Genomic DNA, 18,716 nt, shown 5'->3' on the forward strand with positions numbered 1-18,716 from the left:
TAGGTGTATAATATACAATATATTTATTTTTTTTTAATATTTTAGATTTTTTATACGAACGCATGCAGAGCATAATTATTAATGTAAACGCTTTTGAAGCTTTAAATTTTTGCGATTTAATCAAATGTACATACAAATTGTTGGGAAAAAGGCAAATCTTTTTGAATTTATAATACTAAATTTGATCTGTAACTGACTCAAGTAAGTACACTCTATGTATAGGTTAATTTTTGGATACTTATGCGCTAAAAATTCCATAAAAGTAAATGCGTCAAAAATTGACTTAAATATTTGATAGTTTTTGCCATGTGCAGTTTCGGTTTTGAAAGTAGAGAGCAATGCCTTTCGAGGGGGGGGGCGGGGGTTGAGTTACAAATTCCAGCAGTAAATTCAATATATTAGTTAAAAATGGACATACGTATGTCTAAAATTGAGTGATTCTGAGTTGATCCAAAAGCGGATCCAATGTTTTATCCATGAATTCAGTTTCTTTTCTTTTCTTTTTTTTGTTTCTAAATTTTTCTTCAGCATTTGATAATTGTAAATGGAACTTTTAGTGACTTAACTATAGTATTACTTTATACTTAAAAAATTTTAAACATTTGTTTGCAACAGAACGTATCAAAAATAAGTGTATCATGCAGGAGATTGAGAGACAGAGAACTGCTGAGGTAGCCGGCTATGCATCTTCTGCATTGTTCATGAGTGTGCAGACCTCCTGGCTGAGTTCCAAGGCCTGTTTGCGCAGTTTAAGTGCCTAGAAGATTAATTAATATTACTAACATAATTAAAACCATAATTTCCTCCTTGTCACCTGAGTTCTTAGTTCCTTTTCGCGAGTAACTAGCTCCTGGATCTGAGACATGACGGTGGCGCAGCTCCGCTGGTCGATCACCCATCGCAAGTACAGATCTGTTTGATAATTAAATTAATTAAAGCTTAAATATATGTATATGCTATCAAGACTCACCGCTCCATAGTTCCAAGCTAATGGGAGCCACCGATGGCCATATCACATTGGCATTGGGCTCGTACAGCGGATTCAGCAGGGTTTGTAGCACATCGGGGCGGTTCAAATATGACCAGAGGCTCGTCGTCCTAGTATGTACCTTTAGCTCGTGCCGTTCCCGCTCCGAGTCACACAAAAAGGTGCCGTACTGAGAAAAGTGGCTGTGCTCGAAGAGCAGAACCAGCAGCTGGGTGCTGAACTCGAAACTGCACGGGAACTGCGTGTACAGCTGGTAGATGCAGTCCAGGAAGAGCACGAATGTGGCGCCAGAGCTCTTGTTGCGCACCTGGTGCGGGGTGTAGCAGGAGAAGCGGTGCCGGGAGGCGAATGGATGACCAGCTTGAATCCACTCTCGTTCAATTAAAGCTTGCAGTCTGTTGAAAATATATTTCAATGAAATTAAGATCTCCACTATATGAAATAAGGATCAATTTACCCTCTGACGGTGCGACAGTCTGGATTAAGGATGATTTGAACCAACGAGGTAACAATCAGGGTGGAGTCCAATCCCTTGGCTCCATGTACCAAAACCGGACTGCCTTCCTGATCCAAGCACTGAGCCACCACACAAGAAGCATTCAAGGAATTCAGCACGAGACTTAGCCATCCACTGCCCTCCAGACGCGACAGCCACTTGTCCGTGCTGCAGCCCAAGTCGTTGCAGGCCTCGATCAGCCGTGAAAAGCTATCCAGTATGGAGGCAGGTGAGCTGACATTCCCTATGGAGCGATTCACCTTCTTCCACTGAGAATAATGGAGATCTGTTTCAGTGTTGGATTTCCCTTTGCCCCAAGTGTCGACGATGAAGCCTTTACGGCTGCGACCCAGAACCAGGTTGAGAATGGCCTCGTCAGCACGGCAGCGCTTGATGCCCTGGATGGACAGAGGCTGGGAGCTGCGCATAAGCGTGGCCTACGGAAAGAAACGGTGATGTAATTAACAACCAAATAGGTCTATTAAGTATCATAATTCATTCCATTAGGGCTATAAAAATCAAGGATGGTTTCACTTACACCATTCTCATGCCTGTAACTTAGTACGGGAAACCGTCCACCGTCCCTGAACGAAGCGGAGAGCACTATCTGCTCGTCCGTAATTGCTTTAGGTACAATTAGCGTGGCGCCATATGTGGCACAAACGCTGAAGTCTCTGTTGACGTTGCTGATGCGCCACTCGCAACCAGTGGAGACATTTCCACCCCCAAGGCCACCTTGGAGTGCGTCCATTGCGTAGCCATTTTGCAGGGGATGGGGAATACTGCCTCCTCCTCCCATGCTTCCAGCTAACGTGGACGTTGACGACGTTGAAGGCATGCAAATTGTTATGTTGGCCACATTGGGGGACGACGCACCGCCCATTCCCATGCCACTGATAAGCTTTGCGAACTCCAGTTCGGGCCTGTGTTCAGGGGGGAGGGTACGACAATATAATTGAATTGTAGCCAATTTTCAGGGAAGCACTTACCTAAACATAGTGTAGCCATCTTCCAGGATGGAGTACATGGGTCGATAGAAGAACGGATACAGTAGCTCTGTGTTCTGTATGACACTTAGGGCTTCCAGAGAGGCGGTTACGTTGTAGAATTCCTTGGCGCTCTTAATCTCCAGTGATATAATCCTGAGGTCCTTGCATTTCAGGGTGATTAATCCTCCGGTAACGATGTTTTGGCTGAGGCTGGGCTTCTTCTCCACACTGTCGATGTTTTTGTGCAGCAGCTGGAAAAAGTCATCATCAGGAGGGTGTTGGGAATTCAATTAGTTGCGACCAGTTTCACGCTCCATTGGAGCCGAAGCACATCATGTCGTGCGATGACATGTAGCTACCTACCCAAAGCTCCTGGCTATTCTCCTGCCGCGCGCTCAGTAACAGATGGTGGCCGGTGATGCAGAGCGTTCCAACTGTTGCACCCCCGCCAGAACCTGTACCAGTTCCCGGATCATGCAACAGCACCCCATCCAGCTTGGGGGTCTTTATCAAGTCGGCGAATTCCATGGCGAGACCCTCGGCGGGGCGTCCAATTTGATTTCGCTCACACTAATTAACTTTTTGCATTTTTGCTTTTGCCACCCAGTCAGTCGTTGCCCGGCTATCGTTGTTGTTCTTGCTGCTGGCTCCTGTTGCCACTTGATTGCTTCTCCGCCCCCGGCACGCTGTTTTGTCGCTCAGCGTCTCCCCGCTCTCCAGTTATCCCGCGCCTTCCACTGGCTTGCGAACCAACAGCCGTGGGGATTGTACGGGTTCCGGTGGTGATTTGGCGGATATGTGGCTGCGCTAATCTGCGGCAACCGATGCGGCACTCAACTCCGGCCAACTGATAAATACGCTACACGCCCCCGCTCACTGCCCAGCTTGCATTTCTTGGATGACCGTCGGATGTTTGTGTTGGGTTTTTTGTGTCCGTGGGTTTTGTGCTTTTGCGATGTGTGGCCAGAGCTTACTGACGGAAAAACCTTGCCGCACACTGCAACCTGACTATGATTTTAAGAAAAATAATTAACAATTTAAATTTTAAAATTAATTGTATAATAAACACTATTATTTTAATTTGTTTAAAGAATTTAAAATAAGACTTTATTTAGATTTAAATAATATATGCTTTTTTTTACTATCTCATCTAAACAATTTATTTTATTATATTGGAAGTATGGTACTGGAATTTTTAAAAACAATATACTTAAATTAAATTTAAAATCAAAAACTAGATCCCTTAGTTCCACCGATATAAAAAGAATCCATTTGTCGATGTCGTTTACTCGAAGTAAAAGTAAGAAAAGTTTACAATAGACTGCAATATGGCTAAATTAAGTTTTAAATATTTTATACACACACGGAGACAGCGATGGATGCCAGGACAACTGGCCAGAAGAAGCGTCGCAGGATACTCTTTGGAATGCACTGCACCAGACAGCAGCGACGGTGGCAAGGTGACTTATAAACAAAAGAGAATCAGCTCAAACAACTCCTGTGGGACGAACGTTGGTCGGCGGCGGTGCAGTACTGGGCCTGGTCATGATGTCCATAGCGTTCTTAAAGAGCTGCGTCTTCACAAAGTCCGAGGCGGCGACGTTTAGATCCTTTCCAGCTCCGTAACTGCACTTGATGTAGCCGTACAGATTGGCGGCATTCAGAGCTATGGCGATCATCACCAACAATAGCCACTTGAACTTGAAGCCGAAGAGGGCGATCAGGAAGAAGAGGCCCCAGAACACTGGACAGAGAATGAGACCCAGCCAGAAGATGCGCTGCTCGTGCTTGTTAACCCGGCTCTGGTAGGAATCAGACTATGTTTCATCATCGAGTGCGTTTCGTTTTATCAATGTCATGACTCACGTTTTTGGACTCAAACACCCAATGGGACTTGCCGTCGTCATCGACGTAGTTCCACCATCGCAGGCCCACCAGCAGTCGGCCAGAGATGTTCTTCACCGTCCAGAAGTCGGCGGAGAGGAACAGGACAACGAACACAAAGCTTGTGATGAAGGAATCGCTGAACCAGCCGCAGAACATATAAATAACTATAGCGGCGCCCCTGAAGAACAGGTGGAAAAACGTTACATATGGGTGCCTGCCGGAAGAAAAAGTACTAAGGGTTAATCCGTAATCCGAGAGTAAACAAACTGTGCCTACGTGTATTTTTGTCCCGCGCGACTTGGATCGCGCATCTCATCCTCCTCGCCGAAGGGTATCGTGTCATCGTCAAGCAGCGGCACCTGTGTAACACGTAAGATAAATTAGTTCTGCTCAGCAAAATATTTAACTAGTTGATTTCTTTTCTGGGCGGAAAACCCGAAAAAAACCTCTATTGGGGGGTTGTAGAAGATGGCACACCAAAAAGCTGCTTGTTAGGTGTTAGTGCGGCATACATACATTTCTTACCGTAGCGGATGCCATATCTGTGTTGAGGATTTTCTAATCTTTGCTTCAATTTAATTATTAAATGGCTTTTAATTTGATTTTTTAATACATTTTCTGTTCCAGACTTTGTTGTTGCGTTTGCCTGCGTAGTCAGTGACGGCCACAAGAGGTGGCAACTTCCGATAACAACTATCGATGTCTTTTGAACATCACTAAATCATATTAATAAAGAACGCGCGAAATTTGAATGTCGAAAAACACAACGCGATTAATAATAATGAATTTATAAACGTTAAAACGCAATCTGTGTTCAAATCGTATTAGTAACAATTCATGGATGTATTCTCCATAAATCTGCATCAAAATCAGGCAACAAAATATTTTTTAGATTTTTGATAGCACAGTGATAGCTATAACTTTGGCAAAAGTCTTGAGCGGAACACCTTAAAGTATTCGTAGATCTATTCTCCGTAAATCTGCATCAAAATCTGGCAACAAAATATTTTTTAGATTTTTTCCAAATTTTCTGGTGGGTCCCCTTCAAAAATTCACAAAATATATGGAGCCAGTATTTGGACCACAGTGATAGCTATATCTTTGGCAATAGTCATCGGATTCTTGAGAGGAATACCTTAAACGATTCGTGGATCTATTCTCCGTAAATTTGCATCAAAATCTGGCAACAAACTATTTTTTAAATTTTTTCCAAAATTTCTGGTGGGTCCCCTTCAAAAATTCACAAAATGCTTGGAGCCAGTATTTGGACCACTGTGATAGCTATATCTTTGGCAATAGTCATTGGATTCTTGAGCGGAATACCTTAAACGATTCGTAGATCTATTCTTCATAAATCTGAATCAAAATCTGGCAACAAAATATTTTTTAGATTTTTTCCAAAATTTCTGGTGGGTCCCCTTCAAAAATTCACAAAATGCTTGGAGCCAGTATTTGGACTACAGTGATAGCTATATCTTTGGCAATAGTCATCGGATTCTTGAGCGGAATATCTTAAACGATTCGTGGATCTATTTTTCGTAAATTTGCATCAAAATCTGGCAACAAAATATTTTTTAGATTTTTTCCAAAATTTCTGGTGGGTCCCCTTCAAAAATTCACAAAATGCTTGGAGCCAGTATTTGGACCACTGTGATAGCTATATCTTTGGCAATAGTCATCGGATTCTTGAGCGGAATACCTTAAACGATTCTCCGTAAATCCGCATCAAAATCTGGCAACAAAATATTTTTTAGATTTTTTCCAAATTTTCTGGTGGGACCCCTTCAAAATTTCGCAAAATTCATGGAGCTAGTTTTTGGACCACAGCGATAGCTATATCTTTGGCATTAGTCATCGGATTCCTGAGCGGAATACCTTAAAAGATTCGTAGATCTATTCTCCGTAAATCCGCATCAAAATCTGGCAACAAAATATTTTTTAGATTTTTTCCAAATTTTCTGGTGGGTCTCTTCCAAAATTTACAAAATGCTTGCATCCAGTATTTGGACCACAGCGATAGCTATATCTTTGGCATTAGTCATTGGATTCTTGAGCGGAATGCCTTAAACGATTCGTAGATCTATTCTCCATAAATCTGCATCAAAATCTGGCAACAAAATATTTTTTAGATTTTTTCCAAATTTTCTGGAGAATCCTATAAATTATCTACAAAAACGCATGGGCCACATTATGGTATCCGATTCTTGAACGGAATAACATAAATATATCTAGATATTCTAGATATATACTTCGTAAATATGCAATAAAATCTGGAAACAAAATTTTCGACTTCTTGTATTATGTATATTCAAAAAGTTCAACATTTTAAAGAAATTCCTTAAACGTAAGTATTGTTTTCATAAAGCTCTTTTATTAAGTACGAATCAATATTTAACTTCAATATTAACTTTAATAATGTGTTTTTCAATGTGATTAAAAACTGTACTATAGTTAAGCTCCATATTGCCCCATAATACCGTTGTCGTGTTTTATTTTTTAATTTTTCAAGACATTTGATCTGGAAAATCCAATCAATTATGCACTCAGTGACATACATGGATTTCTCAATTCTGCATATTTGGTGCACAAACCAGAACGTGTGCATCTGAAACCGCAGTGGAAGCCATGGAAGTGCGGTCTCTGCGACACTAACATAGCCCACAAAACTCGGAAACATAATCAGTAGTTCTTTGATCGTCTGATCTGTCGGGCGGGAGATACTGCTCACGAAATCAGTTATGAAAAAGTGCCGCGCTTCCTGCAGGATTGCGATTATCGGAGCAGGTGCCTCGGGCGTAGCGGCTGCCACACGGCTCCTTGAGAATGGATTCTGCCACGTGCAGATCCTGGAGGCGGAGGACTACATCGGTGGAAGGATCCGTACAATTCCATTCGCTGATAACGTGGCCGATCTAGGGGCGCAATGGTGTCATGGAATGAAAAACAACTGCGTCTACGACATGGTCAAGCATTTGGATCTCGTGGCTCCCACTGGGGATTTCTTCAACGATGTGGCTATGGTTCGATCCAACAAGGAAGTGATTCCTTTGGAGCTTGGACACAAGCTTCAAGAGATGGCCTATGGTAGCATTCCCAATGATTCGACTCCTGCCGTGGGATCTATGGGTAGCTACGTGGTGGAACAATTCTGGAAGGCGGTAGACAACCAGATTCCAGACGTCGATCGTGAACTGGCTGTCGAGTTTCTGGAGTCCTTTCAGAAGCACGAAAGCTCCATCGAGGGCTCCGACAACCTCTTTGAGATTTCTGGCCGATCTCATCTAGAGTACGAGGAATGTGAGGGCGACCAACTGGTCCACTGGCGATGCAAAGGATACGCGAGGTTCCTACGTTTGCTGATGAAAGTTGGCGAAGATGAGCCCTGCGAACTGGGATTACTCAATGGTCGTGTCAAATTCGGAAAGAAAGTGTCTCGAATCCAAATACTTCCAGGCCGTAAACTGCAGGTTGATTGTGAGGATGAATCCTTCAAGGTGGACCATGTTATCTGTACTGTGTCCCTGGGAGTTTTGCAAAAGGAGATGGACACCATGTTTAGCCCACCACTTCCTCCTGCGAAAGTAAAGGCCATTCAGAGTCTCCGACTGGGAACTGTTGATAAAATATTCTTTGAATATGAGACGCATCCCTTTCCCAAAGACTTTGTAGGCTTCTATCCCCTCTGGCTGGAGAAGGATTTAAAAGAGCTCCGTGAATCGAAGCATGCATGGTTGGAGGGCATTACTGGCATTCACAATATTACATGCCAGCCTCGGGTGGTGCTGGCTTGGGTGGGGGGCGTCCATGGCCGGAAGGCAGAGTTGCTGACGGATGAGGAATTCTTGGAAAGTATGCAGTGGCTTTTCCGAAAGTTTCTCAGTTTTGAGATGCCGGAACCTAAGCGCTTCTTGCGAACAAAATGGTATCTAAATCCAAACTTCCGCGGGAGCTACAGCTATCGCACCACGACAGCCGATGAGCTTGATACAGGTGCTTGGGACTTGGCATCACCCATTATGGGTGAAGAGAACCATCCAAGCCTTTTGTTTGCAGGGGAAGCCACCAGTAGGTCTCATTATTCTACGGTTCATGGAGCCACGGAGGCGGGATGGCGCGAGGCGGATCGGTTGATCGAATATTACGCTATCTGTAACTGATTTATATACTTTTTTCTGGTACTTTGATAAAATGAAAATTCTCAATCATTTCTCAGTGAACTGTAGCCCCACTGAATTAAAGTGTTTATTTATTTATATATTTTTTATATCATTTTCAACGAATAAATTATAACAATTTTAGACAAAAATGTTGTTGTTTCTCGTTGCCTGAGCAGTAAGCTTCACTGCATATCCACTTTTGGTAAAATAAACGCTATTTTGTAATGTGTTAAAAAATTATTTTGGAGTACAGTTAAAAAACAACGGTTTGGATAGATTCGAAATTGCCGCCTCGTCTATCGATAAACAGTTTCTATCGGATATCGCAATCAGCTGTTTTCATCACCACTTAGCCAGGGACTTTTATTTAAGTTTGACATAACATTTTGAACAATAACAATGCAAATAATAAAGAATTTCAGCAGTAAATTACTTAGACACAAATACCTGTGCCAGCCGAGACTCCATTCCCTTTACTACAGCACTGTCAAAGGTGAGTGATGGACAATTTCATTCATAATTCAACGAAATAAGGGATCTCCCGGCTTTAGATGCGGATAAGCAAAAGGATCTTCCGCTGGCGTCGGGTTATCAGCCTAAAATTGTGGAAGACGCCTACTGGGAGCGAGAGCATCGACATGACAACTTGCCGAAAATTGGGGGCCAGCGGTGTAAGCGAGGAACATACCGCATGCTGCTTCCCCCTCCGAATGTCACAGGAAACCTGCATCTGGGACACGCACTGATGGCCACCGTTCAAGATGTCATTGCCCGCCAGCAGAGTCAGTTGGGCTATCAGGTAGACTGGGTGCCAGGCACGGATCATGCTGGCATAGCTACCCAGGTGGTAGTGGAGCGCACCGTTGCGGCTGCGCAAGGAAAAACTCGTCAGGAACTGGGTCGCTCTGCCTTCCTGAACGAGGTGTGGCGATGGAAGGCTGAAAAAGGCGCTGGCATCGCCGATGATCTCAGAAAGCTTGGTTGCACCCTTAATTGGCAGCGGGAGTACTTCACAATGGACAAGCAGCAGGCTCATGCCGTGAACGTGGCTTTTGAAAGGCTATTCGAAGAGGGTCTCATTCGACGGCGCAACTCGTTGGTCAACTGGTCCACCCATCTACGCTCCGCCATCTCTGATATTGAGGTGGAGTTAATGGATATCAAGGAGCCAGTTGAGATCTCGGTCCCTGGCTATGAGAAAACCATTCTGTTTGGTCGAATCTTCGACTTTGCTTATACCGTAGTGGATGGTGAAAAGTTGGAGGATGGGTCCACTGAGGAGATTGTAGTATCCACCACACGACCGGAGACCATTTTGGGCGATGTAGCCGTGGCTGTCCATCCCTTAGATCCGCGTTATGCTAAGTATCGTAACCGCGGGGAGGTGAAGCTGAAGCATCCCTTTCGACAGGACACCATTCCCCTGGTTTTTGACATATTCGTGGATCAGGAATTTGGAACTGGCGCCGTAAAGATTACCCCCGCTCACGATAAGTTCGATTTCGAGCTAGCAACGCGCCACAAGCTGGAACCGCGCCAGGTTTTCACCGAGACCGGCCATGTGGTGGAAGAGTTCCCGGAGTTCAAAGGAAAGGCACGCTTCGAAGTTCGAGACTTGATTGTCGACAAATTGGAGGACTTGGATCTGCTGCGAGAGGTGCGCGCCCACAGTATGCAGCTGCCGGTCTGTTCCCGCTCCAAAGACGTTATTGAGTACATGATTGTGCCGCAATGGTTTCTCAAGTGTAAAGATATGGCCAAGGATGCCCTTTCGGAGCTCCACAGTGGCCGGCTACAAATTCTGCCCAATAGCTTTGACGGGGAGTGGGAACGATGGCTTGAAGACTGCCGGGACTGGTGCATTTCACGACAACTGTGGTGGGGCCATCAAATACCTGCCTACCACATCACGGATTCCAAAGGCACAAGTCACTGGGTGGCAGCTCTTAATGAAAAGGCGGCCCGCGAGAAGGCAGTTAAACTGATGGGCAGCGAAGACTTCGAAATAACCCAGGATCCTGATGTGCTAGACACTTGGTTTTCCTCGTCGCTGTTGCCGTTTTCCGTTGCCGGGTGGCCAGACGAAAAATACAGGGAAAGATATCCCTTGGACCTCATGCAAACGGGTCACGATATCCTGTTCTTTTGGGTTGCCCGAATGATGATGATGGGTTTGAAACTGACTGGCCAGGCGCCTTTCCAGCGCATTCTCCTCAACGGCATTGTGTGCGACGCTCAAGGCAGGAAGATGTCCAAGAGCTTGGGCAACATTGTGGCGCCGCAACAGGTGGTACAAGGTGCCAGCTTGGAGGTAAAATAATGGTTTTAGTTTTTTTTAATTTTAAGTAATTTTATTTTCTTGCAGACTCTAACAAAGGGCCTGCAGGAATCCCATGATGCGGGCATCATAAAGAGCACTGAGCTTAAGACTTCGACAGAAGGAATGACAAAGATGTTTCCCAACGGCATCCAGGAGTGTGGCACTGATGCTCTGAGATTCACCCTGCTTAGCCACAACATCAAGAACCACTTTATCAGTTTCGATGTCAATGCCTGCTACACCAACAAATTGTTTCTCAACAAGATCTGGCAGGCTCTCAGGTTCACCATGGGCTCTGCCAAAGGGTTAGGTATTACTCTGGACCAGTTCGAGAGCCTACAAGGGGTAAACCTAAGCCTATGGGATCAATGGATCATTGGGCGTTTGGCGGAGACTTTGGCCATTTGTTCGGAGAGCTACAACACCTACAACTTCCATTTGGCCACAGCCGCCTTGAAGACCTTCTTCTATCAAAACTTATGTGATACTTATCTGGAGACTACGAAGACGGCTATAGCTAACCGTACCCCCGACGCGTTCATCCATGTGGGCACCTTGACCGCCTGCCTCAGTTGGGGTCTGCAGGCTATGGCTCCGTTCACACCCTTTGTGGCCTCCGAGCTGCTGCAGCACATTCCGTTGAACATCGAGCTGAAGCTATCAGAGTACCGAGACGCCACGCTGGAGGAGGAGGTCAACGAAATCGTAAACATCTGCCAGAGTGTGCGCCAAGTGAAGAGTCGCAACCAGATTAGCAAGCGACACAAACCCCAGCTGAGTCTCTTTGCCCAGAATCTGGAGGCGGAGGAAGTGCTGCGCCGCCACCTGCCACAGATCAAGGTTCTTACCCGCTGCAATGACGTGGAGCTGCAACTGCTTGACGAGGACTCGAAATTCTCAAAGAAACTGAACTTTTTCTCGACGGCTGGCCCGTTGTGCTCGTTCGGCTTGAGGATTTCCGATGAGGTGGCCGTTCCCAAGGAGAAGCTCAACGAAATGCAGAAAGCCAATCACAAGAAACTGAAAAAGCTGGTGACCGAACTTCAAAGGTATCGGATGCGTCTGGACAACGAAGCCTTCCAGATGCTGGCTGACAAGTCCATCAAGCAGCATTTCGAGAATAAGGTAAGTTTTAAAAATTAAACTTAACTTTTTAAAATATTAAAGTATGATCTCTTTAAAGGTGAAAGAACTGGAAGCCGAGATCAGTGTTCTAACTGAAATGGCAGCGTGATCCTGATTATCTAAATTAGTCATTGTTATGTTTAAATCGCAAAAGTCCCCTGTGTTTTTTATTAAAATAAAAGACTGCAATATTTGTTATTGTTCATGTTTTAGGCTTTTAAATTAATATTTCACGATTGCCACTACTTTTTGTTTGCGATTATTAGTTTACACGTTTAACACTTTTTCTGGCGGCAGACACACTCGAGAAGTAAATCGTTTTTTTCCTAGGATTGTTTTTTAGATCACGATTGCTAATTGTTGATACTTTCACAAAGGCTTTGAAAATATTTGTAAACAGTAATATTACTCTGTTTCTTCCTCGACTTCCTGCTTCCGCTCCAAGAAAAGATATCCTTCATTATTCTAATAAAAATTCAAGTCTTTTATTTTGCGATTATTATAAAATTGGACACGCATTCTGGGAATACGATATATAGAACCCCCTATTGGATATATCCAGATCCTCATTTCCATCCGTGACTGTGTAGACCACAAAGGGTTTCGCCGCCGTTGTGGTGGACACCAGGCCCAATCCACAGAAACGATCGCTTGCTAAGGAAGTGCCACTCTGCGTGGGCGCCGGAATTACGATGTAATCCGTAGTGCACTCCTGGCTCTGGACAGACGAAGTGGCCAGCAGGGATGGATCCACTGCACCCACATCGTTCGTCAGCGTAAAGGAATACACATCCGAACTGACCTGGCTGTAGGTAATGGAGCACATGCCGGTCGCCTTGCGGATGCAGATTCCGTACTTGGTGTTCGCCAGCTGCCTGGTACCCGGTACACCGATGGAGTTCTGCGCCGAGGAGGCTGACGAGACGTAGTTAAAGCTTGAAAAGGTCCCACTGCTGGGCATATAGTATTGGAGGCACCCGGACGGAGCAAGAGTGGGAGAGCTGCAACTTAGCATCCGGATCTGGAACTGCCAGTTGCGGTTGAACGTGTATCCGGAGGAGGTGGCCACTGAGATGGTGATTGGATTAACTCCATTGAAATCCACATAGACATGCTGGCCAGCGTTCTCCCCGCAGATGCTCGGCACCTGGGAGGCTCCTCCGGTAATGGTCAGCGCGTCCGTGTTGCAAAATCCATCGCCCGAGGGCGGGGCCAATGACAGCGAAAGGAAATCCACTCTCATCTGACAGATAGTAGAATCCGGCGGGGTGACTACTATGGAACAGCGACCTCCGCCCGCATAAGGAGCAGGATAATTGCTGTTATAGAAGTACGTGTTGTTGTACGAGGTACTGGCTCCACACGTTCTTTGGTCTGCAATAGAAATTTTAGGAAGAGATTAGGAAGAGTCTTTAAAGTAATAGAATGGGAAGTACTCACAAATGCAGCATACGGCCTGGGCGGTAATGGAGGAGCAGCTGCCCGCCGCCACACCACTGTTATCGGAGCACTCTCCGTTGATGACACAGGTTCCTATCAGGAGATTGTTCCCGATGCACAAGTCGTTGGAGAATCGACCAATGGTGTAGAAGGGAAACCCTGGAATATAAAAAATATATATAAATATTATTTTATTAATGAGTTTGTAAAAAAGGGCGAGAAATTTTATAACCATTATAAACCTTATAGAATATTTATTTATTCATAAACCCCTCCATTTATCTAATCGCTATCTCGTAAGGTTTTAAATCCCTACAAGAAACTTTACTATAGTTACTAGAGTTAATTAGTTTCATTATTTAAAATATAATATTTTGTAAATCTAAACTTTATTTAAAAAGAATTTATTTTGGCGCCAAAGAGACCGTTATCATAAAACTTTTCCAATTTCAGTTTAGGGCTAAGAAAATTCCATTTGGGCAAGTTCCACTGTATATTCCCTGAAAATGCAATGCGCAAATGGAAATGTTTTCCAGCTTAGTGAATTGTAGGCCACCGGAACAGCTAAGACTAAAGAATCCACCTGCGGTACATGCACAGTGGGTGATAATTGAGGTGTGACCCACATTTTGGCCCGATCACAAAACAATCCGCCATCACTCATCCATCAGAGGTCTTGGTCTTAACCGGAGGAAGAGTCATCAACACACTTACAGCGAGGATGTCGAGATCCACTACGACCCAGACTGGTATCGGCCACCTCCAGGAATGTATCATTTCCGGGAATCACTGTTTCGTTCACTTTCGCTGGCGCCATCGGGACCAAAGTGCTGGCACGTGCCGCACTGTAGATACCAACAATGTAGCTGCTGAAGAAGATGGCCACGAGGGCCAGCAGTCGCGAGGAACGATCACCGGCAGACATTGGTAAGATCACTTTCGGTTTTCACCCGGAGAAGTGGAGCTGCAGCTTAAGCTGGTACGGAGTAGCCACCAAAAGAGAAAGACGTCCGCTCGCGCGTATGAGACAATGGAGACTGAGTCGAGATGGACCCGTGTTTTGGGGGCATAGTGGGCCATGCCAGTGGGCTGGTGCTCAGGTGCTAATTGAGAGAACCCGACAACGCGGGTATCATCTCCAGGGGTGGATGGAGTTTCCCGGAATTTGAAAAAAATACCGGAACTTCTTCTTTGAAAATGAAAATGTTCATCAAAGCTATCTTTTTTTATGAGTTTAGATTATAATTAGAACCTTGGTCTCTATTGCACTTTAATTAAAAGTTAAATTTTAAAAATTTAAAATTATAATGTTGAAGAATTCTTCTTTAGTTTCAGATATCAATGGCGTCTTTTCCATTATTTTTCAAAAATGTAACTTTTAAATTTTCTTTTATGAGTTTATAAATAAAAGATAATATCCGTGGAATGAAATACATATGTAGATAGCTATAGAATTCCATTTCCTTCCTTGTTGGCCTTGAATCCGCTCCTGAGCAGAGATCGTGTGGGTCTTATTTCGTCTGGCCGGGAGAGAATGTGGAGCACCTCACGCATAGGAAGTGGTCGGCAGGCGGCGCTTCCCCCTATTGGCTTTATTCGTTACTAGAATTTACGCGTATTGCTTTTGGGTCTGCCCCGAGGAAAGTGATAGAAATGCCTGGCACCCAATTTGGCGTGGTCGAGACACGCGTGATGCTCTGCAATCGGATAAAAGAAAGTGTCCGGCTGTTTACTCTGGACGGATATGTAAACGCCGGTTGGCCATCTTTTACGCTCGAGCTGGTTTTATGTGGCTATAAATAAAATCGAAAATCTATTCCCATTGTGATCTTTTTCACGTTACAAATGATGTAACGGTACCATCAATCAGCGTTGGCAACGCGATGGCGCGTGTGTGTAAATTGCGACTTGGGGCCGATTTTGTTTGCTGCATTTTACTAGAACGCGCCACGCACGACTCCAATTAGCGGAATCACACTAATTAATGTTTAATCCCAAAAGGAAGGTAAAAGTGGATTGACACTTGATTGTTTTCCAGACCGTAGAAAGTTGCAAGTGATCATTGAAGTCGAGTTGCCAACCATTCCTGGTCATGCACTTTACAGCCCTGTTAAGGGTCTGTTAATTGCTGGAATTAAATAGCTTTTCTTAATTCTATAATTTTCTGCGTTAAATTTTAATTTGTTCTACTTAGATATATAAAAATATATTACTCTTAACACAGATCATTCTTTACCTAAGATAGGTACTAATTATTGCTTCCATTAGCGCATATATTGTTGGTAATTTTAAAATTAAAAGAAATATTTGATAGAAAACATTGCTTTCATAAGCATATTCATTGTTAGAACATGATTTCTCATTATGAGACTAATGACAATAACTAAACTGTGTATTATTTTACAGCAAATGTTGCCTGGCTTTTTATTAAAACAATAACTAGCAGCTAAACGCAGATTAGAAAAACGAAGGTCCTAAGTCGCATCAAGAGTCCTACTCGATTTCGATGACGGCTCCCGCCCTCGCCAGTGCTTCCTTCAGCTTCTCAGCTTCCTCCTTGGGAATGTCCTCCTTCACAATGGTGGGGGCACTCTCCACAAACTTCTTGGCCTGGACAAGGTTCATGCCTTCGAGCAGGTTCTTCACTTCCTTAATTAGCGCCACCTTCTGCTTCTCGTCGAACTTGACCAGCTTTACTTTGAAAGAGGTCTGCACCTTTTTGGGCGCCGCTTCCTCCTCCTCCTCAGCTGGGGCAGCACGTGCCGGACCAGCGGCAAACTGGGGAGCGAAGGCGGTCTCTGGCAGGTTAAGTTTCTGTTTCAAGAGGGTACTCAGTTCGGAGACCTCGAGCAGGTTAAGAGCGGCGATATTGTTGACGATGCTGTCGAGCTTGGGATTAGGTGGCTTGGCTGCACCCTCCGCTGTCGGAGGCACCAGTTTCTCCGCTCCAGAAACAGCGGCTGCCGGAGCTGAGCTGTACAATCGCTGCAGCTGCACTTTCCGGGTGACTTGGCGCAGGACGAGGCGTGTGAGATGCATCTTGCTAATGTCTGTATATGGGGAGAAAAGGTTTAAGTAAGCACTTTGATTTAAAACCATCGAAATTACAATTACTTTGGGTTTCGGCTAAATAATTTCTGTCGGCAGGTTATGTGAGCAGTCAGTGTTGTCTAACGTCTGAATCCAATGGTATTTTTTTAGAGTTGCCAATTTCGCCGTTTTAGATTTTAGTATTTTCTTATCTTAGCTTTTCTTTAAATTATTTTTGAGCCCTTTTCAATAATTATTGACATAACATATATTAAGAAATATTTATTTATTAAAATTACGATTTCAGATGGTATACACTTTTACAAAATCAATTTTCATTTGACCCTCATCCAACCAATGGTCCCGCATCGGCTTAACGGCCTTCCAGAAATCCTTTTGGGCCTGCGGAGCCTTCTCGTTCCATGTCTTCTCATCGAACTGGTACTCATTGAAACCGCCCACGCTCAAGCCGAAGGTCAGGTAGAACTCCTGGTCGAATGGCGCCAGGCCACTGCCCTCCTCCAGTTTTGAAGTTTGTGGCAATCGCGTTCCGCCCACACTAGTCTCGCTGAAAGCTTTTTCGCTGCTCTGGACACAAAACTCCTGGCCATCCACTAACCAACGGATCTGACGCGGTGTCCATTCAAGAGTGTAGTTGTGGAAGCTGTCGCTCCAATCCTCGGCGGTGTCCCCCGTGCCAATCTTTACACATCTCTTGGCGGATCGCAGCGGTTCATCGCCAATAAGTACGGCATTCGCGTATAGATCAATTTTTCCCTTGGATGGTCGGGTGTAGGCTATCCTTATTTGTCCCGATTTGTAGTTGTCCTCCCCATAAACGGGATACTTGGGCTGAAGCCAGATCTGTGGCGTTACCCAGTTGGCCCTGGGCATCTTGGCGCGCACCTCAACTCGTCCAAATTTGAAAGAGAATGCCTGCTTGGAGGTTATTTGAGCTGTTACCATCGGTGGAAGTCCATCGTTTCGAGTTCTACCATTCCGAACGCAGTCGTTGGTGTTGGCCGCTCCGGTACAGGATTCGCCCAGATCCAAGGCATCGGTGGTTCCACGGTGGAAATGCTTCTTCATGGTGTTGGTGGCGAAAATGGCATGACCATTGGCCAAACAAATGGTGTCCTTATCGTTGACATAAACGTTGAACTCGTAGTCGGGCTCTCCGGAAAACCTGCGCTCTGCTTTCCACTTGGATGGGTCTAGATTACTGCCACTGAATTCATCCTCGAAAACCAGTTGACCGGCGCAACGGGTAGGTGCTCCATTGACTTGGGTCTTCGGCATGTCGCACCCGCTCCGGATATCAATGTCCGGGACAGAGGGAAATGTCCACGAGGTAGTCGAGTCCGGGGAAACTGGAGGACGCGGTGTGATTGCTGGACTGTTGTTGCCGCTGTAGCTATTTACCACGTATGACCCGTCATCTTCGCGATAACCCAATCCATTGTAGATTACATACGTCCAGTAGTATAAAATATCTCCGGGCTTCAGCACTGCATTCCGATCTCGGAAGGTCCAGCGCCCTTCCTTCGCCTTGACAATGTCCCGGGCCCACGTTCCCGCTTCCAGGCCCTCCATCTCCTCATTGAGTTTTCCGTGGAAAGCAAACAGCGTGATTCCTTCCTCATGCGGTATAGACACCTCAAATCCTTTGGGGTAGAAGACCTCAATCTTGGCCTTTGGAACTTCGTATCCCTGGCCGAGGGAGATGAGACAAAGGAGTCCGCAGCTCCAAATTATTAAGCGTATGTCCGGCATAATGGGCATCGCGATTAAAACTGGGATGAGCTGTCATACAAGTTGAGCTTGGGAGCGCGAGAAGCTTATCAAGAACCGGTCTGGCCTTTGTTTATTATTGATACACCGAAGAAAAGTAAAAGGGAGATCAAAGCAGATAAGATTATATTGTTTTTTTTTTTAAGAAATAAAACTATTTAAATAAAAGTGTTTTTATTTTTTATTATTTACCAGCTTAAAACATTTCAACTTGGTCATTTTATAGTCAATAGAGGGGCGGGTAGCTTAATTAACTAAAATGTTCTGCAGTGTACGAATCTCTTGGGATTACCCGTGGATTAAGACTCATAAAATGCTGGTGAGGTGTGGGATTTACCCGTTTGCCAAACCTATGTTAAACAAACATATATGGTTCTTTAATAAAATTGACAAGCAGGTCCATTTTATTTACTTACTGCTGAATTTGAACTGGGATCTTTTAAACGACCATTTTAAATAAAGCGCGCTTTTAACAATCCAGGGCTACCAGACT

At 44.7% G+C, this 18,716-nt stretch overlaps 7 protein-coding genes and 1 long non-coding RNA gene across 11 annotated transcripts; 2 read left to right on the forward strand and 6 right to left on the reverse strand.

Annotated features, from left to right (window-relative positions):
* Window positions 1-91: 91 nt before the first annotated feature.
* Window positions 92-3,434, reverse strand: LOC108134228 (myotubularin-related protein 9). Its single transcript, XM_017254459.3, has 7 exons — window positions 2,837-3,434; window positions 2,474-2,724; window positions 2,023-2,407; window positions 1,446-1,921; window positions 971-1,383; window positions 815-912; window positions 92-757 (listed from the first exon to the last, which is right to left on the reverse strand). The coding sequence occupies exons 1-7, from the start codon at window positions 2,999-3,001 to the stop codon at window positions 680-682; spliced, it is 1,866 nt and encodes a 621-aa protein (XP_017109948.2). The 5' UTR covers window positions 3,002-3,434; the 3' UTR covers window positions 92-679.
* A 308-nt stretch (window positions 3,435-3,742) lies between these two features.
* Window positions 3,743-5,041, reverse strand: LOC108134174 (uncharacterized Golgi apparatus membrane protein-like protein CG5021). 4 transcript variants are annotated; one of them, XM_017254387.3, is made up of 4 exons: window positions 4,886-5,041; window positions 4,637-4,719; window positions 4,340-4,574; window positions 3,743-4,275 (listed from the first exon to the last, which is right to left on the reverse strand). In XM_017254387.3, exons 1-4 carry the CDS (start codon window positions 4,898-4,900, stop codon window positions 3,961-3,963), a joined length of 648 nt encoding a protein of 215 aa, XP_017109876.1. In that variant the 5' UTR covers window positions 4,901-5,041; the 3' UTR covers window positions 3,743-3,960. The 4 variants fall into 4 exon arrangements, with proteins under 4 accessions (XP_017109876.1, XP_017109874.1, XP_017109875.1 ...); XM_017254385.3 differs by having other exon boundaries at window positions 3,743-4,290; XM_017254386.3 differs by having other exon boundaries at window positions 4,877-5,030.
* A 1,996-nt stretch (window positions 5,042-7,037) lies between these two features.
* Window positions 7,038-8,615, forward strand: LOC108134184 (spermine oxidase). The gene has a single exon (XM_017254395.3). It carries the CDS (start codon window positions 7,099-7,101, stop codon window positions 8,515-8,517), a length of 1,419 nt encoding a protein of 472 aa, XP_017109884.2. The 5' UTR covers window positions 7,038-7,098; the 3' UTR covers window positions 8,518-8,615.
* Window positions 8,616-8,731: 116 nt separating this feature from the next.
* ValRS-m (Valyl-tRNA synthetase, mitochondrial) lies at window positions 8,732-12,160 on the forward strand. The gene is made up of 4 exons (XM_017254497.3): window positions 8,732-9,010; window positions 9,069-10,828; window positions 10,883-11,962; window positions 12,021-12,160. The coding sequence occupies exons 1-4, from the start codon at window positions 8,917-8,919 to the stop codon at window positions 12,069-12,071; spliced, it is 2,985 nt and encodes a 994-aa protein (XP_017109986.2). The 5' UTR covers window positions 8,732-8,916; the 3' UTR covers window positions 12,072-12,160.
* Window positions 12,161-12,422: 262 nt separating this feature from the next.
* Window positions 12,423-14,432, reverse strand: LOC108134183 (uncharacterized). The gene is made up of 3 exons (XM_017254394.3): window positions 14,117-14,432; window positions 13,403-13,561; window positions 12,423-13,336 (listed from the first exon to the last, which is right to left on the reverse strand). The coding sequence occupies exons 1-3, from the start codon at window positions 14,325-14,327 to the stop codon at window positions 12,462-12,464; spliced, it is 1,245 nt and encodes a 414-aa protein (XP_017109883.2). The 5' UTR covers window positions 14,328-14,432; the 3' UTR covers window positions 12,423-12,461.
* Window positions 14,433-15,018: 586 nt separating this feature from the next.
* LOC138926398 (uncharacterized) lies at window positions 15,019-15,506 on the reverse strand. Its single transcript, XR_011442904.1, has 2 exons — window positions 15,263-15,506; window positions 15,019-15,195 (listed from the first exon to the last, which is right to left on the reverse strand). It is a non-coding gene; the product is annotated as an uncharacterized lncRNA (long non-coding RNA).
* Window positions 15,507-15,797: 291 nt separating this feature from the next.
* On the reverse strand, window positions 15,798-16,601 carry mRpL12 (mitochondrial ribosomal protein L12). Its single transcript, XM_043211649.2, has 2 exons — window positions 16,517-16,601; window positions 15,798-16,452 (listed from the first exon to the last, which is right to left on the reverse strand). Exon 2 carries the CDS (start codon window positions 16,439-16,441, stop codon window positions 15,896-15,898), a length of 546 nt encoding a protein of 181 aa, XP_043067584.1. The 5' UTR covers window positions 16,442-16,452; window positions 16,517-16,601; the 3' UTR covers window positions 15,798-15,895.
* A 98-nt stretch (window positions 16,602-16,699) lies between these two features.
* GNBP3 (Gram-negative bacteria binding protein 3) lies at window positions 16,700-18,226 on the reverse strand. Its single transcript, XM_017254412.3, has one exon. The coding sequence runs from the start codon at window positions 18,212-18,214 to the stop codon at window positions 16,736-16,738; it is 1,479 nt and encodes a 492-aa protein (XP_017109901.3). The 5' UTR covers window positions 18,215-18,226; the 3' UTR covers window positions 16,700-16,735.
* Between the last annotated feature and the right edge of the window lie 490 nt (window positions 18,227-18,716).

Source organism: Drosophila bipectinata, chromosome 3L (assembly GCF_030179905.1).
Source record: "Drosophila bipectinata strain 14024-0381.07 chromosome 3L, DbipHiC1v2, whole genome shotgun sequence".
Classification (NCBI taxonomy): Eukaryota; Metazoa; Arthropoda; class Insecta; order Diptera; family Drosophilidae; genus Drosophila; species Drosophila bipectinata.

Excerpts from the sequence above, each read along its gene's own strand:
- LOC108134228 (XM_017254459.3), bottom strand. The coding sequence starts at position 3,001 with ATGGAATTCGCCGACTTGATAAAGACCCCCAAGCTGGATGGGGTGCTG. Across the intron at positions 2,408-2,473 it reads GATGGCTACACTATGTTTAG|GCCCGAACTGGAGTTCGCAA; the intron begins GTAAGTGCTTCC and ends CCCTGAACACAG. Across the intron at positions 913-970 it reads TAGCTTGGAACTATGGAGCG|ATCTGTACTTGCGATGGGTG; the intron begins GTGAGTCTTGAT and ends ATTATCAAACAG.
- LOC108134174 (XM_017254384.3), bottom strand. The coding sequence starts at position 4,900 with ATGGCATCCGCTACGGTAAGAAAT. Across the intron at positions 4,575-4,636 it reads CGCGCGGGACAAAAATACAC|GCACCCATATGTAACGTTTT; the intron begins GTAGGCACAGTT and ends TTCTTCCGGCAG. Across the intron at positions 4,291-4,339 it reads GGGTGTTTGAGTCCAAAAAC|TCTGATTCCTACCAGAGCCG; the intron begins GTGAGTCATGAC and ends GATGAAACATAG.
- LOC108134184 (XM_017254395.3), top strand. The coding sequence starts at position 7,099 with ATGAAAAAGTGCCGCGCTTCCTGCAGGATTGCGATTATCGGAGCAGGT.
- ValRS-m (XM_017254497.3), top strand. The coding sequence starts at position 8,917 with ATGCAAATAATAAAGAATTTCAGCAGTAAATTACTTAGACACAAATAC. Across the intron at positions 9,011-9,068 it reads TTACTACAGCACTGTCAAAG|ATGCGGATAAGCAAAAGGAT; the intron begins GTGAGTGATGGA and ends TCCCGGCTTTAG. Across the intron at positions 10,829-10,882 it reads TACAAGGTGCCAGCTTGGAG|ACTCTAACAAAGGGCCTGCA; the intron begins GTAAAATAATGG and ends ATTTTCTTGCAG.
- LOC108134183 (XM_017254394.3), bottom strand. The coding sequence starts at position 14,327 with ATGTCTGCCGGTGATCGTTCCTCGCGACTGCTGGCCCTCGTGGCCATC. Across the intron at positions 13,562-14,116 it reads TGGATCTCGACATCCTCGCT|GGTTTCCCTTCTACACCATT; the intron begins GTAAGTGTGTTG and ends TTTATATTCCAG. Across the intron at positions 13,337-13,402 it reads CCAGGCCGTATGCTGCATTT|ACCAAAGAACGTGTGGAGCC; the intron begins GTGAGTACTTCC and ends TTTCTATTGCAG.
- mRpL12 (XM_043211649.2), bottom strand. The coding sequence starts at position 16,441 with ATGCATCTCACACGCCTCGTCCTGCGCCAAGTCACCCGGAAAGTGCAG.
- GNBP3 (XM_017254412.3), bottom strand. The coding sequence starts at position 18,214 with ATGCCCATTATGCCGGACATACGCTTAATAATTTGGAGCTGCGGACTC.